Raw genomic sequence first — 23,497 nt, 5'->3', positions numbered from 1 at the left:
GTGTCCTTCAATATTAGCATCTCCACATTAGGTATTAGTTGACCATCATCTATGGAATGGAGGTGTCCTTCAATATTAGCATCTCCACATTAGGTATTAGTTGACCATCATCTATGGAATGGAGGCTCCCAGATGTGTCTTTCAATATTAGCATCTCCACAAAGATTTGATGACTTTTTAATTGAATATTCCATGGGAACAACATTCATTTTCCAAGAGAAGAAAAGTCTTTACATTGCTTTGCCAACTGCTGTAAAATATGATCATCTCTATTCAGACATTAAAAAGGAGAACTCCACCAAGGAAACCTAAAAAGTGTCAAAATTCCTCTGAGTTGAAAAATGTTGAGGGAAATCATGTTTTTCTCTTGTGTAAAAAACTTGAGATGTGATTGAGTTCTTCCGGTCATTTCCTACATAACAATATTAATATTGTTATTGTGGTGGTAGAAAATGTTCATTTCATTGATGATGAAAGTGTTCCTTGTCAGGCCTCATGACTTAGTGCTCTTACGTCTTCTCCTCTTCCTCATCAGAGGAGTCTCCTCCATAGGGCACCAGGCCAGACGTGTCCTCCTCCACCCTGGACCTCTTGTCTTCAGCAACACCTGACCAAAGGCACACAACACATTCATGTTAGCAGGGGTTAGTCGCTGTTACTGTGGGTGCTACAACAGGGGTTACAGTGGGTGTTAGTTGGTGTTACTGTGGGTGTTACAACAGGGGTTACAGTGGGTGTTACAGCAGGGGTTAGTTGGTGTTATTGTGGGTGCTACAACAGGGGTTACAGTGGGTGTTAGTCGCTGTTACTGTGGGTGTTACAACAGGGGTTACAGTGGGTGTTACAGCAGGGGTTAGTTGGTGTTACTGTGGGTGCTACAACAGGGGTTACAGTGGGTGTTAGTCGCTGTTACTGTGGGTGCTACAACAGGGGTTACAGTGGGTGTTAGTCGCTGTTACTGTGGGTGCTACAACACGGGTTACAGTGGGTGTTACAGCGGGGGTTAGTCGCTGTTACTGTCGGTGCTACAACAGGGGTTACAGTGGGTGTTAGTTGGTGTTACTGTGGGTGTTACAACAGGGGTTACAGTGGGTGTTACAGCAGGGGTTAGTTGGTGTTACTGTGGGTGCTACAACAGGGGTTACAGTGGGTGTTAGTCGCTGTTACTGTGGGTGCTACAACACGGGTTACAGTGGGTGTTACAGCGGGGGTTAGTCGCTGTTACTGTCGGTGCTACAACAGGGGTTACAGTGGGTGTTAGTCGCTGTTACTGTGGGTGCTACAACAGGGGTTACAGCGGGGGTTAGTTGGTGTTACTGTGGGTGCTACAACAGGGGTTACAGTGGGTGTTACAGCGGGGGTTAGTCGCTGTTACTGTCGGTGCTACAACAGGGGTTACAGCGGGGGTTAGTCGCTGTTACTGTGGGTGCTACAACAGGGGTTACAGTGGGTGTTAGTCGCTGTTACTGTGGGTGCTACAACAGGGGTTACAGCAGGGGTTAGTTGGTGTTACTGTGGGTGTTACAACAGGGGTTACAGTGGGTGTTACAGCGGGGGTTAGTCGCTGTTACTGTCGGTGCTACAACAGGGGTTACAGTGGGTGTTAGTCGCTGTTACTGTGGGTGCTACAACAGGGGTTACAGTGGGTGTTAGTCGCTGTTACTGTGGGTGCTACAACAGGGGTTACAGCGGGGGTTAGTTGGTGTTACTGTGGGTGCTACAACAGGGGTTACAGCGGGGGTTAGTTGGTGTTACTGTGGGTGCTACAACAGGGGTTACAGCGGGGGTTAGTTGGTGTTACTGTGGGTGCTACAACAGGGGTTACAGTGGGTGTTACAGCGGGGGTTAGTCGCTGTTACTGTCGGTGCTACAACAGGGGTTACAGTGGGTGCTACAGCGGGGGTTAGTCGCTGTTACTGTCGGTGCTACAACAGGGGTTACAGCGGGGGTTAGTCGCTGTTACTGTCGGTGCTACAACAGGGGTTACAGTGGGTGTTAGTCGCTGTTACTGTGGGTGCTACAACAGGGGTTACAGCGGGGGTTAGCTGGTGTTACTGTGGGTGTTACAACAGGGGTTACAGTGGGTGTTACAGCGGGGGTTAGTCGCTGTTACTGTCGGTGCTACAACAGGGGTTACAGTGGGTGTTAGTCGCTGTTACTGTGGGTGCTACAACAGGGGTTACAGCGGGGGTTAGTTGGTGTTACTGTGGGTGTTACAACAGGGGTTACAGTGGGTGTTACAGCGGGGGTTAGTCGCTGTTACTGTGGGTGCTACAACAGGGGTTACAGTGGGTGTTAGTCGCTGTTACTGTGGGTGCTACAACAGGGGTTACAGTGGGTGTTAGTCGCTGTTACTGTGGGTGCTACAACAGGGGTTACAGCGGGGGTTAGTTGGTGTTACTGTGGGTGCTACAACAGGGGTTACAGCGGGGGTTAGTTGGTGTTACTGTGGGTGCTACAACAGGGGTTACAGTGGGTGTTAGTCGCTGTTACTGTGGGTGCTACAACAGGGGTTACAGTGGGTGTTAGTCGCTGTTACTGTGGGTGCTACAACAGGGGTTACAGCGGGGGTTAGTTGGTGTTACTGTGGGTGCTACAACAGGGGTTACAGCGGGGGTTAGTTGGTGTTACTGTGGGTGCTACAACAGGGGTTACAGTGGGTGTTAGTCGCTGTTACTGTGGGTGCTACAACAGGGGTTACAGTGGGTGTTAGTCGCTGTTACTGTGGGTGCTACAACAGGGGTTACAGTGGGTGTTAGTCGCTGTTACTGTGGGTGCTACAACAGGGGTTACAGTGGATGTTACAGCGGGGGTTAGTCACTGTTACTGTCGGTGCTACAGCGGGGGTTAGTTGGTGTTACTGTGGGTGCTACAACAGGGGTTACAGCGGGGGTTAGTCGCTGTTACTGTGGGTGCTACAACAGGGGTTACAGTGGATGTTACAGCGGGGGTTAGTCACTGTTACTGTCGGTGCTACAGCGGGGTTTAGTTGGTGTTACTGTGGGTGCTACAACAGGGGTTACAGTGGGTGTAGTCGCTGTTACTGTCGGTGCTACAACAGGGGTTACAGTGGGTGTAGTCGCTGTTACTGTCGGTGCTACAACAGGGGTTACAGTGGGTGTTAGTCGCTGTTACTGTGGGTGCTACAACAGGGGTTACAGTGGGTGTTACAGCGGGGGTTAGTTGGTGTTACTGTCGGTGCTACAGCGGGGGTTAGTTGGTGTTACTGTTGGTGTTACTGTCGGTGCTACAGCGGGGGTTAGTTGGTGTTACTGTTGGTGTTACTGTCGGTGCTACAGCGGGGGTTAGTTGGTGTTACTGTTGGTGTTACTGTCGGTGCTACAGCGGGGGTTAGTTGGTGTTACTGTTGGTGTTACTGTCGGTGCTACAGCGGGGGTTAGTTGGTGTTACTGTGGGTGCTACAACGGGTTACAGCGGGGGTTAGTTGGTGTTACTGTGGGTGTTACAACAGGGGTTACAGCGGGTGTTAGTCGCTGTTACTGTCGGTGCTACAGCGGGGGTTAGTTGGTGTTACTGTGGGTGTTACAACAGGGGTTACAGCGGGGGTTAGTTGGTGTTACTGTGGGTGCTACAACAGGGGTTACAGCTGGGGTTAGTTGATGTTACTGTGGGTGTTACAACAGGGGTTACAGCGGGGGTTAGTTGGTGTTACTGTGGGTGTTACAGCGGGGGTTAGTTGGTGTTACTGTGGGTGTTACAGCGGGGGTTAGTTGGTGTTACTGTGGGTGTTACAGCGGGGGTTAGTTGGTGTTACTGTGGTGTTACAATGGGGGTTACAGTCGGTGCTACAGCGGGTGTTAGTCGCTGTTACTGTCGGTGCTACAGCGGGGGTTAGTTGGTGTTACTGTGGGTGTTACAGCGGGGGTTAGTTGGTGTTACTGTGGTGTTACAATGGGGGTTACAGTCGGTGCTACAGTGGGTGTTAGTCTGTTTTACAGTCGAGGTTACAGTGGGTGTTACTGTGGGTTTTACAGCGGGGATTATAGTGCGCAGGAGTTAGAGTGGGTGTTAGAGTGTGTTTGATGGCCCGCCCAGTGGGAGCATGACGTGACAACGGTGGTGGAGACAGAGAAGAGGGGAAAGACAAAGACGTATACAAGACAACAGTACTGTCGTCCTCACAGCTCCACTTCTCCTCAGGGGATGACATCTGACTTCATGCAACACGCACCTTCCTCTCAGTACAGTATGAAGATGCATCACCTCCCAGAATATCAAACTACTTTGTACCCCATGATGGACCCACTGGATCTTGGCTCAGCTCCTCTCTCGGACGCTTGAGTGGGCCGCAGGTGAGAGAAGCAAAGGGAGGAGGAGGCGGGGGCATCAGGATCCTGAAGGGACAACAATATTCAAATATTCATTCATGCAGTTTATGAACAATAAAACAATTCATGCAGTTTATAAAGAATAAAAAAAAGAAGTTTATAAAGGCTACCTTTCCACTGCTTTGTCTTGGACAAGATCAGAAGGTGACAGTGTGGACTCTTGAGGAGCAGGAACCTCTGGAGAACTGCTGAAAGGCTAACAAGCAAAGCATAAAAGTTGAGTATTTACATTTATGAGATCTACTTCAAAGTCTTCATCTAACCTCTTCTTTCTTGCTGCTTTCATGGCAATCCTGCAGGGAACTTCCTGAGTGGGGCTGAGAAGGTAAAGAATCTTGATGTTCTGCTGCATCGCCGCTGTGAGCAGCCTTCAAACAGACGACAGTCCAATAAGTACATGATTATTTCTTGCTTTGCCACAGATGCACTTACTCATCATTCTTCATGTTCATAAACAAACTTTTACTTTGAAGGTGTCATTTCTGCTACGACCACCATCCTTGCTGATAGCATTTTCCTGACACTTTGAAAGATCTATTAGGAGCATATTCTGCCAGGTGACTTTGATGACTAAGCAGGAATAAAGTGGACAGACAGCTGTGTTTATTTAGTGAATATTAGCTGATTTTCTTTTGCAGCTTTGATGGTGGATCATATCAATATGGCATCATTCTGTGGAACATATTGAACATCAAACCATTCTTTACTAATAGGTTTTCTGCAAGCATCAGCAGGTCTAATTGAATGCTTTGTAAAGCCTCGTTAGATCTTTATTATATATAGTCACAACTGTCTGTACTCTGCACTCTCATTTGGAGGACCCGGGCTGAATTGTGGTAAATGTGTTTAATGCCTTTGGACATCATATTTAAGGATTTATGACGCCATTTAGGCCTTCATTTTCACAATTTAATGACTTTTATTGCTTTTTCATTGCCCGTGGAAACCCTGTAACACATTGAAGAGACTCATACAAGACAAGCAGATAGTTATTATTACCTCCACAAGATAAGGATTTGGTTTCCGGGGACAGAGAGGATACTGAACCATTGCCTGAGAAGATGGAGGACTTGATGACACGTTAGAATGACTTGAGGGACCATTTGTATTCCTCCAATAACCAGCAGGGGCCGAGTACGCAGGGTAGCCATTAGCTGGGTAGTTGAACCAGGAAGGATGGTTAGTGTAATTGCTATTAGCTGGGAATCCATGAGCTGCATATGCTGAAAGGAAAGTAGAGAATGTAGCGTTAACACCAGGACTACATCTCACTGTGACCGACCTAGTTAGGACACTAAAGACATGTGGGAAGACTACATCTCACTGTGACCGACCTAGTTAGGACACTAAAGACATGTGGGAAGACTACATCTCACTGTGACCGACATAGTTAGGACACTAAAGACATGTGGGAAGACTACATCTCACTGTGACTGACCTAGTTAGGACACTAAAGACATGTGGGAAGACTACATCTCACTGTGACCGACCTAGTTAGGACACTAAAGACATGTGGGAAGACTACATCTCACTGTGACCGACCTAGTTAGGACACTAAAGACATGTGGGAAGACTACATCTCACTGTGACCGACCTAGTTAGGACACTAAAGACATGTGGGAAGACTACATCTCACTGTGACCGACATAGTTAGGACACTAAAAGACATGTGGGAAGACTACATCTCACTGTGACTGACCTAGTTAGGACACTAAAGACATGTGGGAAGACTACATCTCACTGTGACCGACCTAGTTAGGACACTAAAGACATGTGGGAAGACTACATCTCACTATGACTGACCTAGTTAGGACACTAAAGACATGTGGGAAGACTACATCTCACTGTGACCGACCTAGTTAGGACACTAAAGACATGTGGGAAGACTACATCTCACTGTGACCGACATAGTTAGGACACTAAAGACATGTGGGAAGACTACATCTCACTGTGACTGACCTAGTTAGGACACTAAAGACATGTGGGAAGACTACATCTCACTGTGACCGACCTAGTTAGGACACTAAAGACATGTGGGAAGACTACATCTCACTATGACTGACCTAGTTAGGACACTAAAGACATGTGGGAAGACTACACCTCACTGTGACCGACATAGTTAGGACACTAAAGACATGTGGGAAGACTACATCTCACTGTGACTGACCTAGTTAGGACACTAAAGACATGTGGGAAGACTACATCTCACTGTGACCGACCTAGTTAGGACACTAAAGACATGTGGGAAGACTACATCTCACTGTGACCGACATAGTTAGGACACTAAAGACATGTTGGAAGACTACATCTCACTGTGACCGACCTAGTTAGGACACTAAAGACATGTGGGAAGACTACATCTCACTATGACTGACCTAGTTAGGACCCTAAAGACATGTGGGAAGTCTACATCTCACTGTGACCGACATAGTTAGGACACTAAAGACATGTTGGAAGACTACATCTCACTATGACTGACCTAGTTAGGACCCTAAAGACATGTGGGAAGACTACATCTCAGTGTGACTGACCTAGTTAGGACAATAAAGACATGTTGGAAGACTACATCTCACTATGACTGACCTAGTTAGGACCCTAAAGACATGTGGGAAGACTACATCTCACTATGACTGACCTAGTTAGGACAATAAAGACATGTGGGAAGACTACATCTCACTATGACTGACCTAGTTAGGACCCTAAAGACATGTGGGAAGACTACATCCCACTATGACTGACCTAGTTAGGACCCTAAAGACATGTGGGAAGACTACATCCCACTATGACTGACCTAGTTAGGACCCTAAAGACATGTGGGAAGACTACATCCCACTATGACTGACCTAGTTAGGACCCTAAAGACATGTGGGAAGACTACATCCCACTATGACTGACCTAGTTAGGACCCTAAAGACATGTGGGAAGACTACATCCCACTATGACTGACCTAGTTAGAGACCACAGTGTCTGTAGCACCTGATGTTACTCTGCTGCTAAGAATGCACCACACAAGATGGCTGATTTATCAGATGCATTTATTAGATTTTTTACAAGCTGCTGTTTTTGTATAAAATGGTGCCAAGTATGCACAGTAGAAAATGGGGCAGTTATCGCTGCACCAGATACATTTAATTTAAAAAGTGTACTTTTCCGTTTAAATGTTGATACTTTTAATAAACTACAAGTAAAAAAGGCATGGCTTTTTGTATTGGACCGTAAAGTAAAATATTGAAGCGGACTGAAGGGTGAATTGTGTGTATGGTCAAATGTCTTGGTGTGGACAAGATGCTGGTATTTGTAGTTGCTCGTTCCCTCACTCCTCAAAATCCTGATAACAGGGTGGAGTTCACACAAAACAGAACCTCTGAAAAACTTCCTTTCCGTACTCGGCCATCAGGACGGGGTGTAAAAGGAAGGCAAAGTCATCCAGTGGGAACTCACCTTGTGTGGAGCCAGAGGCAGTCAAGGTCGACTTCAAGCGGGCGTGCTCGGCTCTCACCTGATGGGTGAAAAAGCGCTATGAAGGAATGGCACCAGTGTCAGGGGCAGTGCATTGTGGGTAGGTGCAGTGCACTCAGAGCCTGTGTCTGGAGGTCTGATGGTTCACACTACCAGTCTATCTTGGAGGGGAGCATCAGTGACAACCACATTCTCTTACAGCGTCACCTTCTTCTACCTCCGTACTTCTCATCTCACACTACTTACGGTTTCCAACAGATTGTCTGTCAGTCGCTTTGCTGCCTCCAGTCCGTCTGCATTTGGGTGGCTGGAACACAAATGAGACCATGAAAGAGTCCTGGATTAGATTAGATTTGTGGTCGACTGCTTAAGTTTTGTGCCAAAGAACTTAGCTTTGCTTTTAAGCAATTTTTAGAAAGATGCTACAATTGTCCCAGTCCCTAAACCCGGTCGTCCTAACATTTGAAGTGATTTAGACCTATAGTCCTGACATCTCTCTCTGCCTATTGAAAGACTGGTGCCATCAGAACTTTTCACAAACATTGAACATGCTCTTCATCCACTGCAGTTTGCTTCTAGGCCTAAAAGAGGAGCAGAGGACTCGGATTTATTTGCTTTTTAAACACCTGGAGGGAAATGGCTGTCTTTTATTCATTGACTATTCATCTGCTTGTATTACCATTCAACTCCACATTTTCATTCATCGCCTTTTAGAACATTTGAACTCAAGTTCTAATCTTGTGGGCTGGATTTCAGACTTTTTAACAACCAAAAGGCAGAGAGTCAGAGTGAATGTTTTCTATCAAACAGTGTATTCTCTACACTAATATGTGTCAGAGCACTTTTAAAAATGGGACTATTTTAAAGTATTCAGATGACAGTCCCCAATGAGGTCAAACATGGACCTATTGATGATGTTGTCAAGTGGTGTGATGCTTCATATCTACAAGTGAACACTCTTAAAACACAAGATATGATTATTGATTTTAGAAGGCAGGCAATCCTATAAATATCCTGGGACCATTATTGACAATACTTTGAATTTTAAAGATAACTGTGATGGCCACTTCACGGTCTAAGGAAATTGTCATACCTTCATGTTGACAAAACCAGCATGATTTTATTTTATCAGGCTATTATTGAATCGGTTTTATCTTTTTGTCTGGTGTCATGGTTTGGAGAGCTGCCTCTGAAGGAGAGAAACAGATTAAGTCAAGTGGTCAAATGGACTTATTGGTGAGTTTGGAGTCCCTGTACACTCGGCAGGTACAGCGGATTATCAAGTCAATCACAGGACAAATCTCCCACCATCTTTATGGTGAGTTCTTGTAGACCAGGCAGGTACAGCAGATTACCAAGTCAATCACAGGACAAATCTCCCACCATCTTTATGGTGAGTTCTTGTAGACCAGGCAGGTACAGCAATTACCAAGTCAATCACAGGACTAATCTCCCACCATCTTTATGGTGAGTTCTTGTAGACCAAGCAGGTACAGCAGATTACCAAGTCAATCACAGGACAAATCTCCCACCATCTTTATGGTGAGTTCTTGTAGACCAGGCAGGTACAGCAGATTACCAAGTCAATTACAGCAGAAATCTCCCACCATCTTTATGGTGAGTTCTTGTAGACCAGGCAGGTACAGCAGAAATCTCCCACCATCTTTATGGTGAGTTGCAGCTCCTCCCATCTGGTCGGAGACTTAGGGTCTCAAGATGCAGAACATCTGGGTATAGGAACCGCTTTGTTCCAGCCACAGTTAGTCTTAGAAACAAACTATAGCTATATTTTAATCTGCCTCTTTATTGTTTATGTGACTTTGTCTTTCTTACTTTTCCTGGTCCTGGTCCCAGGCAGCCTGTTGAGTACTTTGTCATGTTGTGATCGGTTTTGCCTTAATACATTTGTTTATTTTAACATATATGGATATGGATGTGCCATTCTCTTGTATTTTACACTACAAAACAAATCAATCAAATTTGACTTATATAGCCCTAAATCACGAGTGTCTCAAAGGTCTGCATAAGCCACAACGACATCCTGGGCTCAGATCCCACATCAGGGGAAGAAAAAACTCAACCCAATGGGATGACAATGAGAAATCTATGCAATCCTGCACTACCTTGAGGTAATGTAACGAAATGTCGTTCTTATCTGTGCTGTAAAGTTCAAATTTCAATGACAATAAAAAGGAAGTCTAAGTAAGTCATTTACGTCCATTATTCAAAGTGTGCTTATTTGATAAAAGATGATTTTCTGTGATGAATATTCTGATTAAAATTACCTGATGTAAACATAAAGAGGTTCAAAAGATTCTCTTTTGGATGCCTGCTCGATGTATCCTGAGCCTTTTCCCCTCAGGAAGACTCGTGCGCTGGTTTCTGTCTGGATGTGTCCCAAGTATGTTCCTCCAGGACCTTCAACCTTCTCGTTTATGTTGAAGGATGGCACTGACTGGTCTAAGCCCACAAAGATCTTAGTGTGCACAAAGTTCTGTGGGACAGTGATTGCGAGAATAAGACTTACTGATTCTGATGACAGAGTGTAAGCAGACACAGTCATCCTTGACTCTTTCTGTGGAGACCAAGGATGTTCTCTCTGCTGTTTGCTCTGGGAGGTGAGCATCAGTGAAGGCAACATGGTCTTCACTTGCCTCACTTTCTTCACCTCCTCAACAACAATATGAGGTCTACTTACCCCTGGGTGAGGAGCAGCCGGACGGTGTCCTTGGACTGCCGTGGAGCTGCTGGCTGTTGGCACGACGGGCCGAGGAGGCTGAGGGTATAACGTGAGAGGAGGCATGATGGGCACATGTTGGCTTCCTGAGGCTGCTGCTGCCCTCAACAGATCCTCAGAGATGATCGCTTTTATTCTGGCTACTGCTTCTACGGTGACACAACACTTATGTATCACGCATCCACACTGGGATTACCTTTACAAACTCAGTAGTAATGCATCCATAATGCACTTGTGATGTAATAATTACATCCATTTTCTACCGCTTGTCCCTTTCAGGGTCGCGGGGGGATGCTGGAGCCTATCTCAGCCGCTTAATAAATAATACAACTTAATAAAATAGTGATGCATTAATAATGCACTTAATAAAAATGTGATACATTAATTCACTTGAAAGTTGTGATGCATTAATAGTGCACTTCATAAAGCAGTGACGTATTAATAATGCACTTAATAAAGCAGCGATGCATTAATAATGCACTTAAAGTAGCGATGCATTAATAATTCACTTATTAAAATAGTGATGCATTAATAATGCGCTTATTAAAATAGTGATGCATTAATAATGCACTTAATAAAAATGTGATGCATTCATAATGCACTTAATAAAGTAGCAATGCATTAATAATTCACTTCATAAAGTTGTGATGCATTAAAAATTCACTTAATAAAGTGGCGATGCGACGGCATGGCGAAGTTGGTAGAGTGGCTGTGCCAGCAATCGGAGTGTTGCTGGTTACTGGGGTTCAATTCCCACCTTCTACCATCCTAGTCACGTCCGTTGTGTCCTTGGGCAAGACACTTCACCCTTGCTCCTGATGGCTGCTGGTTAGCGCCTTGCATGGCAGCTCCCGCCATCAATGTGTGAATGTGTGTGTGAATGTGGAAATAGTGTCAAAGCGCTTTGAGTACCTTGAAGGTAGAAAAGCACTATATAAGTATAACCCATTTATCATTCATAAAGTTGTGATGCATTAATAATTCACTTAATAAAATAGTGATGCATTAATAATTCACTTTTAATAAAATAGTGATGCATTAATAATGCACTTAATAAAGTGGCGATGCATTAATAATTCACTTAATAAAATAGTGATGCATTAATAATTCAAGCGATTTAGCTAACGGTTAGTCTATCCTCTTACGGTGTGTATTGTAGGGCGTTTATCTGTTCCTTGTCCTCCAGTGGTAATGTTATCGTAAGAAACAGTTAATTTTATGCAATGGAGGCGAGGATTAGTGACTTCAAAGTGGCTATGCACTGTGGAGGGATGTTAGCCGCTAGCTTTCACAAAGCTGTACACTTCACTTTTCCCCTAGTAGAACAGACGCTACTACATATACAAAATTAGTAGCTGTGCTGTGCTTTTGTAGCACAGAAAAAATGTAGAAGCAATATAAAATATGTTAAATATCCCCATGTCATTAACACTCAAACAAGTTAGACAAGTGCACTCATACATATAAACACAGAACATGTGCTAGCTCTGTCACTAACACCAGTGTAGGGCTGGGCCAGAGAGATACAAACTCATGTCCCCATATTGTTTGACCCAGAAACTAACCCAGAAACAAATAAGACAAGTAGGTTTGACATAATAAGATCCCAACTTAAGAGGTGATTTGACATAAGAAAAAAGAAAAAGCCTGGACAATAATATAAGAAAAGTCAAAGATAATCTCCAATCTTCTTTAAAAAACCTTCAGCTGTGCTCAATTCTTCAGCTAACAAAAACCCAAAAGAACAAAAAGTGAAAGTGTCATGTTTTAACAAGACATGTTTAACGGGGAACTGCTCTTTTTTGGGGAATTTTGGCTATTGTTCACAATCATTATGAAAGACACGACAACCGATGGATTGTTTATACATTCTAAATATTAAAAGTAAATAAACGTCCCATAAAATCCAATAAGTAACTGTTCAAAAAGCGGCAATTTACATTTGGTGATTTGAAAATGAAGGTTTAAGGTGGTGAAATGTTTTTATTTTCCTGACCAGTTCCTCCAACTAAGACCTTGTTACTTCTGTGTTGGAAGACTGAGTGTGAGCTAGGAGCCCCGTGATCAGTGACACCTGCTCGTCAATCACTTGTCCATTTGGTTATGGTTATAATTGATTTCAAACATATGGGCAAACATTTTACACTAGTTTGATCCAATTTGGATGGATTTAGGGTAAAAATCTTTATTCGCACATGTGCTACTTCTCCCCCCCAATACTGGCACTATTTTTATTTGCAAATGGGAGTAAGATGCCTGCACTGTACAGCCATGGTTTATTTGTTTGCCACGGTTCAGACACATCTAGAACGTGTCAACGTGCATTATCACAATATAACCATAGTATTAAGAACTGATATTATTTATATCGCGCAACCAGAACTGTATAAAATGATTTCTGTTTTTAGGCCTTGTCTTCCTGGTTTTGGGTTTAGGCCAAGAATCGTCTTTTGTGTGCGTCCCTACAATCCATATCTGAAAGGTAATGTGTGCTACTTACTATCGACCTGCTCCTGAGTCTTTGCCTGCACATGCAAGTACAAAGGTCTGGGTCTGAAAGGAGACACAAACAAGTTCTTATGATAATGTTTTCTGAGTAATTGTGACCATATTGACAGAATGGTACTACCAACAGAATATAACAAGTCAACCATAAACAACATGAGCAGTCAAAACTCTGCCAGGTAAGAAGTGAGTATTTGGACATTGTATTGGCACCAATATTTTGTATTTTTTGATATCACAGTTGCGTTCCATCCCGCCAAAAGGATAAAGTTATTAAATAAGGATGAAGTGTATTATATGGTTTGCTGAACAGTAAAAGGACAATAAAAGATATCTACTTTCATAAAATGACAGGTACTGGCTGCACTACATTTACGGCTCGGGAGTAATTTTATTGTGAAAATCTGACACTTTGCAGCACACCTTACACCTATAACTAGGATTTATGAATCTACAATTCATCTTATGAAAGCAGACATTAAATAAATAAATATACATATATAATAGGGTTGTCCCGATAACAATTTTTGGCACCGGTACCAAAATGTATTTCAATCATTTTCTAAATAAAAGGGGACCACAAAAAATGTCATTATAGGCTTTATTTGAACAAAAAAATGTATGGTACATGACACATATGTTTATTATTGCAGTTAAGTCCTTAAATAAAATGTTGAACATACTAGACAACTTGTCTTTTAGTAGTAAGTAAACAAACAAAGACTCCTAATTAGTCTGCTGACGTATGCAGTAACATATTGTGTCATTTATACACCTATTATTTTGTACACATTATGAGGGACAAACTGTAAAAATTGATTATTAATCTACTTGTTCATTTACTGTTAATATCTGCTTATTTTCTCTTTTAACATGTTCTATCTACACTTCTGTTAAAATGTAATAATCACTTATTCTTCTCTTCTTTGATACTTGACATTAGTTTTGGATGATACCACACATTTAGGTATGGATGTGATACCAAGTAGTTACAGGATCATACATTGGTCATATTCAAAGTCCATTACAGTGGATGTCAGGTGTAGATCCGCCCATGACATTTGTTTACATTTTAACGCCGGTGAGCTATTGTATCCTCCTATGGTGTGTAGTGAAGCATGTTTAGCTATTCCTCGTCCTCCAGTGATAATGTTACATGTAAGAAACTTACTTTATTTGTCGCCACGGAGGCCAGGATTAGTGATTTGGAAGTAGCTAAAACACTGCGGATGGATGTTAGCTGCTAGCTAGCTAGCCCTGTCTTTCAGTGTTATAACTTCACTTTTATCTTTACTTTTTACACCAAAATGCATCCATTCTCCCTTTTCTGTCTACACACTGTGTCTGCTTGTAAGTACTCTGTGTGTGTGTGTGTGAACATACTGCATAATATTGTGAGAGTCCAGTCCATAGTGGATCTAACATAATAGTGTGAGAGTCCAGTCCATAGTGGATCTAACATAATAGTGTGAGAGTCCAGTCCATAGTGGATCTAACATAATAGTGAGAGTCCAGTCCATAGTGGATCTAGTTAATAGTGAGAGTCCAGTCCATAGTGGATCTAACATAATAGTGAGAGTCCAGTCCATAGTGGATCTAACATAATAGTGTGAGAGTCCAGTCCATAGTGGATCTAACATAATAGTGAGAGTCCAGTCCATAGTGGATCTAGTTAATAGTGAGAGTCCAGTCCATAGTGGATCTAACATAATAGTGAGAGTCCAGTCCATAGTGGATCCAACATAATAGTGAGAGTCCAGTCCATAGTGGATCTAACATAATAGTGTGAGCGTCCAGTCCATAGTGGATCTAACATAATAGTGAGAGTCCAGTCCATAGTGGATCTAACATAATAGTGAGAGTCCAGTCCATAGTGGATCTAACATAATAGTGAGAGTCCAGTCCATAGTGGATCTAACATAATAGTGAGAGTCCAGTCCATAGTGGATCTAACATAATAGTGTGAGAGTCCAGTCCATAGTGGATCTAACATAATAGTGTGAGAGTCCAGTCCATAGTGGATCTAGTTAATAGTGAGAGTCCAGTCCATAGTGGATCTAGTTAATAGTGAGAGTCCAGTCCATAGTGGATCTAACATAATAGTGAGAGTCCAGTCCATAGTGGATCTAACATAATAGTGAGAGTCCAGTCCATAGTGGATCCAACATAATAGTGAGAGTCCAGTCCATAGTGGATCTAACATAATAGTGAGAGTCCAGTCCATAGTGGATCTAACATAATAGTGAGAGTCCAGTCCATAGTGGATCTAACATAATAGTGAGAGTCCAGTCCATAGTGGATCTAACATAATAGTGTGAGAGTCCAGTCCATAGTGGATCTAGTTAATAGTGAGAGTCCAGTCCATAGTGGATCTAGTTAATAGTGAGAGTCCAGTCCATAGTGGATCTAACATAATAGTGAGAGTCCAGTCCATAGTGGATCTAACATAATAGTGAGAGTCCAGTCCATAGTGGATCTAACATAATAGTGAGAGTCCAGTCCATAGTGGATCTAACATAATAGTGTGAGAGTCCAGTCCATAGTGGATCTAACATAATAGTGAGAGTCCAGTCCATAGTGGATCTAGTTAATAGTGAGAGTCCAGTCCATAGTGGATCTAGTTAATAGTGAGAGTCCAGTCCATAGTGGATCTAACATAATAGTGAGAGTCCAGTCCATAGTGGATCTAACATAATAGTGTGAGAGTCCAGTCCATAGTGGATCTAACATAATAGTGAGAGTCCAGTCCATAGTGGATCTAACATAATAGTGAGAGTCCAGTCCATAGTGGATCTAACATAATAGTGTGAGAGTCCAGTCCATAGTGGATCTAACATAATAGTGAGAGTCCAGTCCATAGTGAGAGTCCAGTCCATAGTGGATCTAACATAATAGTGTGAGAGTCCAGTCCATAGTGGATCTAACATAATAGTGAGAGTCCAGTCCATAGTGGATCTAGTTAATAGTGAGAGTCCAGTCCATAGTGGATCTAACATAATAGTGAGAGTCCAGTCCATAGTGGATCTAACATAATAGTGAGAGTCCAGTCCATAGTGGATCTAACATAATAGTGTGAGAGTCCAGTCCATAGTGGATCTAACATAATAGTGAGAGTCCAGTCCATAGTGGATCTAACATAATAGTGAGAGTCCAGTCCATAGTGGATCTAACATAATAGTGAGAGTCCAGTCCATAGTGGATCTAACATAATAGTGAGAGTCCAGTCCATAGTGGATCTAACATAATAGTGTGAGAGTCCAGTCCATAGTGGATCTAACATAATAGTGAGAGTCCAGTCCATAGTGGATCTAACATAATAGTGTGAGAGTCCAGTCCATAGTGGATCTAACATAATAGTGTGAGAGTCCAGTCCATAGTGGATCTAACATAATAGTGTGAGAGTCCAGTCCATAGTGGATCTAGTTAATAGTGAGAGTCCAGTCCATAGTGGATCTAGTTAATAGTGAGAGAGTCCAGTCCATAGTGGATCTAACATAATAGTGTGAGAGTCCAGTCCATAGTGGATCTAACATAATAGTGTGAGAGTCCAGTCCATAGTGGATCTAACATAATAGTGAGAGTCCAGTCCATAGTGGATCTAACATAATAGTGAGAGTCCAGTCCATAGTGGATCTAACATAATAGTGTGAGAGTCCAGTCCATAGTGGATCTAACATAATAGTGAGAGTCCAGTCCATAGTGGATCTAACATAATAGTGTGAGAGTCCAGTCCATAGTGGATCTAACATAATAGTGAGAGTCCAGTCCATAGTGGATCTAACATAATAGTGAGAGTCCAGTCCATAGTGGATCTAACATAATAGTGAGAGTCCAGTCCATAGTGGATCTAACATAATAGTGAGAGTCCAGTCCATAGTGGATCTAACATAATAGTGTGAGAGTCCAGTCCATAGTGGATCTAGTTAATAGTGAGAGTCCAGTCCATAGTGGATCTAGTTAATAGTGAGAGTCCAGTCCATAGTGGATCTAACATAATAGTGAGAGTCCAGTCCATAGTGGATCTAACATAATAGTGAGAGTCCAGTCCATAGTGGATCTAACATAATAGTGAGAGTCCAGTCCATAGTGGATCTAACATAATAGTGTGAGAGTCCAGTCCATAGTGGATCTAACATAATAGTGAGAGTCCAGTCCATAGTGGATCTAGTTAATAGTGAGAGTCCAGTCCATAGTGGATCTAGTTAATAGTGAGAGTCCAGTCCATAGTGGATCTAACATAATAGTGAGAGTCCAGTCCATAGTGGATCTAACATAATAGTGTGAGAGTCCAGTCCATAGTGGATCTAACATAATAGTGAGAGTCCAGTCCATAGTGGATCTAACATAATAGTGAGAGTCCAGTCCATAGTGGATCTAACATAATAGTGTGAGAGTCCAGTCCATAGTGGATCTAACATAATAGTGAGAGTCCAGTCCATAGTGAGAGTCCAGTCCATAGTGGATCTAACATAATAGTGTGAGAGTCCAGTCCATAGTGGATCTAACATAATAGTGAGAGTCCAGTCCATAGTGGATCTAGTTAATAGTGAGAGTCCAGTCCATAGTGGATCTAACATAATAGTGAGAGTCCAGTCCATAGTGGATCTAACATAATAGTGAGAGTCCAGTCCATAGTGGATCTAACATAATAGTGTGAGAGTCCAGTCCATAGTGGATCTAACATAATAGTGAGAGTCCAGTCCATAGTGGATCTAACATAATAGTGAGAGTCCAGTCCATAGTGGATCTAACATAATAGTGAGAGTCCAGTCCATAGTGGATCTAACATAATAGTGAGAGTCCAGTCCATAGTGGATCTAACATAATAGTGTGAGAGTCCAGTCCATAGTGGATCTAACATAATAGTGAGAGTCCAGTCCATAGTGGATCTAACATAATAGTGTGAGAGTCCAGTCCATAGTGGATCTAACATAATAGTGTGAGAGTCCAGTCCATAGTGGATCTAACATAATAGTGTGAGAGTCCAGTCCATAGTGGATCTAGTTAATAGTGAGAGTCCAGTCCATAGTGGATCTAGTTAATAGTGAGAGAGTCCAGTCCATAGTGGATCTAACATAATAGTGTGAGAGTCCAGTCCATAGTGGATCTAACATAATAGTGTGAGAGTCCAGTCCATAGTGGATCTAACATAATAGTGAGAGTCCAGTCCATAGTGGATCTAACATAATAGTGAGAGTCCAGTCCATAGTGGATCTAACATAATAGTGTGAGAGTCCAGTCCATAGTGGATCTAACATAATAGTGAGAGTCCAGTCCATAGTGGATCTAACATAATAGTGTGAGAGTCCAGTCCATAGTGGATCTAACATAATAGTGAGAGTCCAGTCCATAGTGGATCTAACATAATAGTGAGAGTCCAGTCCATAGTGGATCTAACATAATAGTGAGAGTCCAGTCCATAGTGGATCTAACATAATAGTGTGAGAGTCCAGTCCATAGTGGATCTAGTTAATAGTGAGAGTCCAGTCCATAGTGGATCTAGTTAATAGTGAGAGTCCAGTCCATAGTGGATCTAACATAATAGTGAGAGTCCAGTCCATAGTGGATCTAACATAATAGTGTGAGAGTCCAGTCCATAGTGGATCTAACATAATAGTGAGAGTCCAGTCCATAGTGGATCTAACATAATAGTGTGAGAGTCCAGTCCATAGTGGATCTAACATAATAGTGAGAGTCCAGTCCATAGTGGATCTAACATAATAGTGTGAGAGTCCAGTCCATAGTGGATCTAACATAATAGTGTGAGAGTCCAGTCCATAGTGGATCTAACATAATAGTGTGAGAGTCTAGTCCATAGTGGATCTAGTTAATAGTGAGAGTCCAGTCCATAGTGGATCTAGTTAATAGTGAGAGAGTCCAGTCCATAGTGGATCTAACATAATAGTGTGAGAGTCCAGTCCATAGTGGATCTAACATAATAGTGTGAGAGTCCAGTCCATAGTGGATCTAGTTAATAGTGAGAGTCCAGTCCATAGTGGATCTAGTTAATAGTGAGAGAGTCCAGTCCATAGTGGATCTAACATAATAGTGTGAGAGTCCAGTCCATAGTGGATCTAGTTAATAGTGAGAGTCCAGTCCATAGTGGATCTAACATAATAGTGTGAGAGTCCAGTCCATAGTGGATCTAACATAATAGTGAGAGTCCAGTCCATAGTGGATCTAACATAATAGTGAGAGTCCAGTCCATAGTGGATCTAACATAATAGTGAGAGTCCAGTCTATAGTGGATCTAACATAATAGTGTGAGAGTCCAGTCCATAGTGGATCTAGTTAATAGTGAGAGTCCAGTCCATAGTGGATCTAACATAATAGTGTGAGAGTCCAGTCCATAGTGGATCTAACATAATAGTGAGAGTCCAGTCCATAGTGGATCTAGTTAATAGTGAGAGTCCAGTCCATAGTGGATCTAACATAATAGTGAGAGTCCAGTCCATAGTGGATCTAACATAATAGTGAGAGTCCAGTCCATAGTGGATCTAACATAATAGTGTGAGAGTCCAGTCCATAGTGGATCTAGTTAATAGTGTGAGTCTAGTCCATAGTGGGTCTAGCAGGAGATCATCAGTACTGTGATACCATACTAGTACCAGTATACTGTACAACCCTAATATATCCCCGTAGATGAAATATATATATATATAAATATATACATACCCTCCTGTGTTTCCCTGGTCAGTGTCAGGCATGTAGTGTCCTCGAGTTGAGACCACTGCTCCACTACACAGTGCAATCTGAAAACAGTTTGAATGTATTTAGAAGATGTTGTAGAGGTTTGAAAGGGGACTTGTGTGTGTAGAGGTCTGAAAGGGGACTTGACCTCCTCTTGGGTTGTGCCTCTAGTGAGCAGGTCTCTGCAGGTGAGTGGCACATGGTTGATGTCCACCTGTGTGGCCAGCAGTTCTTGTGATGCTGGCACTCTGGGGGGAGTCTGGCACATGTTCAAAGGGAAATCAATGAAGAGTTGGGAATATTTCAGCGTGATTTATCCCAACCTTTGCCAGCAATGGAGGAGGAGTTAAAAGTTTGCCTTTCGCCATCAACATGGCATTTATTTTAGCAGCCATGGCGGCGGCCATTTCGACGCCTCCCTGGTGTTGTGGCCGGTCTTCCCCCGCCATTAACGAGTCCGCCACTCTGCATTGTGTCGCGACAACGGACATCTTGGAGCCAGAAGAGCTGACCGTCCCTGAAAGTCCGTGGGTTACATTCTCACCGCTCCTGGGTTTAGGTTGGGCCGCTTGATCCCATCTGCTGGAGAGACACCTGAGACAAAAAGGAATCAAACATTTGTCTCCGCAGGAAGATGCTTTACAAAGAGAGTGACTATCTGCTGATTGTAAGGTCCTCTAACTCAGAATGTGTTGCTCAAGCATGACCATGTTTACTTCTCACTTTCAGACAAGGTTTGGCTACAACAGATGCAGTATTTGACCTTACTGAATGCTCACCTGTAGGGTTGCAAAATTCCGGGAATATTCAAAGTTGGAAACTTTCCATGGGAATTAACGGGAATAAATGGGAATTAACGGGAAATTATTGGGAATAAACATTGAATGCAACATGCTAGATCTTGCAGCATGATTATTAGCTAAAACAACCTGATAGAATTCAAATTCAGTTGAATTTCAACCCTGCACTGTGCATTCTTCCATCATGTGCACAGATCATTCCCAGCATGCTACACACTACAGCAGGGCTGTTGAGGCCACATTAGTATTTGAGCCCAAGGACTGGTAAGTGTTGATGGGGTAAATATATTTCATCTATGGTATTTAAGTTGAATAGAGGTGTAATTGCTTGTTACTGTATGACTGTAGACTACGCCACTCAAGCTAGCTAGCTGTTCTTGTACTTGTTAAATGATTTTGGAGCCAATATCTCTAGCTAGCTAGGTTTATGTACCACCACAGTCTCATAATGAACAGAAAATATTTCTCCGTTAGCCGTGATACTAATTTTCTCTATGTTAAATCCCATTCATTTATGCTAACAACGTTAGCGATCGGAATTGACCTTTTTTGTGATGTGTAAAGTTCAAGTAGCAAATACTAAATCAAAAGGTGTAGTTTCCTCTGCTAGCCATTCTGTTGTCATACAAGAATGTAGCTTATAGTTTGATTTAGCATGTTCATTTATTCATCTAGCCTATTTCTATTCATTTGTCCATCAGTCAAATATTTTTAAAAGACTACTCCAATTGTTTAGCTGACTATTTATATCTGTGTGTGGCATTGCATTAGTGTTTTACAAGCTTCTCATCTTATTTTACACAATAAAATGGACGCTGTCCAACTTTGAATAATCGAAAAATGGTCAAAATTTCCAAACTTCCCGTGGTAAATTTCGGGAAATTTATCGGAAACTTTCCACCCCTTTGCAATCCTACTCACCTGTAATTCTAACGTGGAGTTTATAGCCTGTGAGTGTCATAATTGAGGCGTGTCATTGTTTGCGGGTACTTTTTGGACCAATTGAAAAGCACCACGTAGATCACCTTTCCCAGAAGTGTCTCCACTTGGAAATGTACAGGAGTTCAATTGGAATAAATGAAGGTAAGGGTTTTGTTATTACCTTATACATTTATACGTGAGTATACATATTTGTCCGTACAATCCTGAAATATGAAGTCAGGCTGAGCATCCCATTATGCGTTTTAAGCATCCTTAAAACGTTTTTGTGAGGCTAAAGCCGCCTCGCCTCGAACAAACATTTGTGTAACATTTCATCCAGAAATAAATCCACTACCATGGTCTGATAGTATTATACTAATGCACAATCCATCCATTTTCTACCTCTTTTTTATTCTCTGAAACACATTTTGAGTATTCCAGAATAAATTGATTTTTTTCTAATAATTGTAATGTCGCTACTTCACTTAATCAGAAGTAAAAATTATTAAATCAAGTTAAAAAAAAATGCATTAAGTGATTTCCTTCAAATAATAAGGGCGCTATGATGTTTTGAAGTTCATTTTCCAAAATATAAATCACATTTCTTGATTATCTTCATGAATAATCAAATGATTGATTCTTTACTACAGAAATTCGTAGCTCCCTAAATATTTGACCCATCCCAATGGTTCAAGTACCGTTGGAAAGTTCTTTCCAATCTTTTTAAAATGCTTTGATTTCTGTTGAGATGTTTGCTATTTCATTGTTTTCGTCACGTACCTAAAGATGCAATATTTTACCTTGCCTGAACGCGTACCTTTAATTCCAGTTGGCAGCTTATAAACTGCTACATTCTATTAAAAAAAAAAGTGACGAGTGGAAAATGGTCATTTATTTACAAAACAATCAAGAAAATAGCGTTGCTGGAAGTTAATTGCAATATTTTAAAGTTTTAAAAAGGCAACTGAATTGTTTTCAAGCAGACAGACTTTTACAGCTAAGTTAACAGCACGGCTATTCAACACATTTAAACTACTTCCTTTCAAAATCAATCAAAAGACAGAAAAAAAGTATGAATTCTTGACGTCTACATTGATGTTAATGTAGAATTATGAATGGATGAATTCTTGACGTCTACATAGATGTTAATGTAGGATTATGAATGGATGAATTCTTGACGTCTACATAGATGTTAATGTAGGATTATGAATGGATGAATTCTTGACGTCTACATAGATATTAATGTAGGATTATGAATGGATGAATTATTGACGTCTACATAGATATTACCATGAATTGATTGACGTGGACCCCCACTTAAACAAGTGTAAACACTTATTGGGGTGTTACCATTTAGTGGTCAATTGTAGGGAATATGTACTGTACTGTGCAATCTACTAATAAAAGTTTCAATCAATCAATGTTAATGTAGGATTATGATTGGATGAATTCTTGACGTCAACATAGATGTTAATGTAGGATTATGAATGGATGAATTCTAGACGTCTACATAGATGTTAATGTAGGATTATGAATGGATGAATTGTAGACGTCTACATAATGTTAATGTAGGATTGTGAATGAATGAATTCTTGTCATCTTTCTAGCACAGTAAAGCTAACAAAGGCTAGCAGGCCTCGAGCACATGCTAGCGGGCATCAAAATAAGCAGTAAATGATGACTTTTCACATCAAGTCACACAGTTTATAGTCAAAGAAGAAGTTAAAAGAAAAGCTTACGGCGTTTGTCCAGACATTACAGCCCTGCGTGGCCCGCATGGACGTTCACAAGCTGAGGACGCGCGGGGACGGCATCTAGTTATTAGCTGTTAGCGTCGCCTTTCTCTGACGTCATTGTCGCGCAGTGTGACACCCCGGAAGTGGGCGCTTACCTATCTGTGCTTAGTTTTAAAGATATGCTATTTGGATTATTTACACTTTGACCTTTGCAGCATCATGATACTATTGGCTAAGTTTTATATTCATAAATGTAACTTTCTCAATACCCGACCTGTTTTTTGTGCTGTGTTCCAAATT

The 23,497-nt window shown here is 41.9% G+C and overlaps 1 protein-coding gene and 1 non-coding gene across 2 annotated transcripts; both read right to left on the bottom strand.

The window, feature by feature from the left end:
• Nucleotides 1-161: 161 nt before the first annotated feature.
• LOC133640771 (KH homology domain-containing protein 4-like) lies at nt 162-23,334 on the bottom strand. The gene is made up of 14 exons (XM_062034371.1): nt 23,201-23,334; nt 20,064-20,334; nt 19,889-19,999; nt 19,726-19,802; nt 13,046-13,098; nt 10,507-10,694; nt 10,094-10,302; nt 8,055-8,115; nt 7,791-7,848; nt 5,349-5,572; nt 4,613-4,717; nt 4,460-4,545; nt 4,252-4,355; nt 162-607 (listed from the first exon to the last, which is right to left on the bottom strand). Exons 1-14 carry the CDS (start codon nt 23,215-23,217, stop codon nt 510-512), a joined length of 1,662 nt encoding a protein of 553 aa, XP_061890355.1. The 5' UTR covers nt 23,218-23,334; the 3' UTR covers nt 162-509.
• Nucleotides 10,349-10,481, bottom strand: LOC133642775 (small nucleolar RNA SNORA47). Its single transcript, XR_009824601.1, has one exon. It is a non-coding gene; the product is annotated as a small nucleolar RNA SNORA47 (small nucleolar RNA).
• Nucleotides 23,335-23,497: the final 163 nt, after the last annotated feature.

This window comes from Entelurus aequoreus, linkage group LG02, assembly GCF_033978785.1.
Source record: "Entelurus aequoreus isolate RoL-2023_Sb linkage group LG02, RoL_Eaeq_v1.1, whole genome shotgun sequence".
Lineage (NCBI taxonomy): Eukaryota > Metazoa > Chordata > Actinopteri > Syngnathiformes > Syngnathidae > Entelurus > Entelurus aequoreus.
The sequence above is the reverse complement of the archived record's forward strand: the minus strand, read 5'-3'. Positions and strand labels throughout refer to the sequence as shown.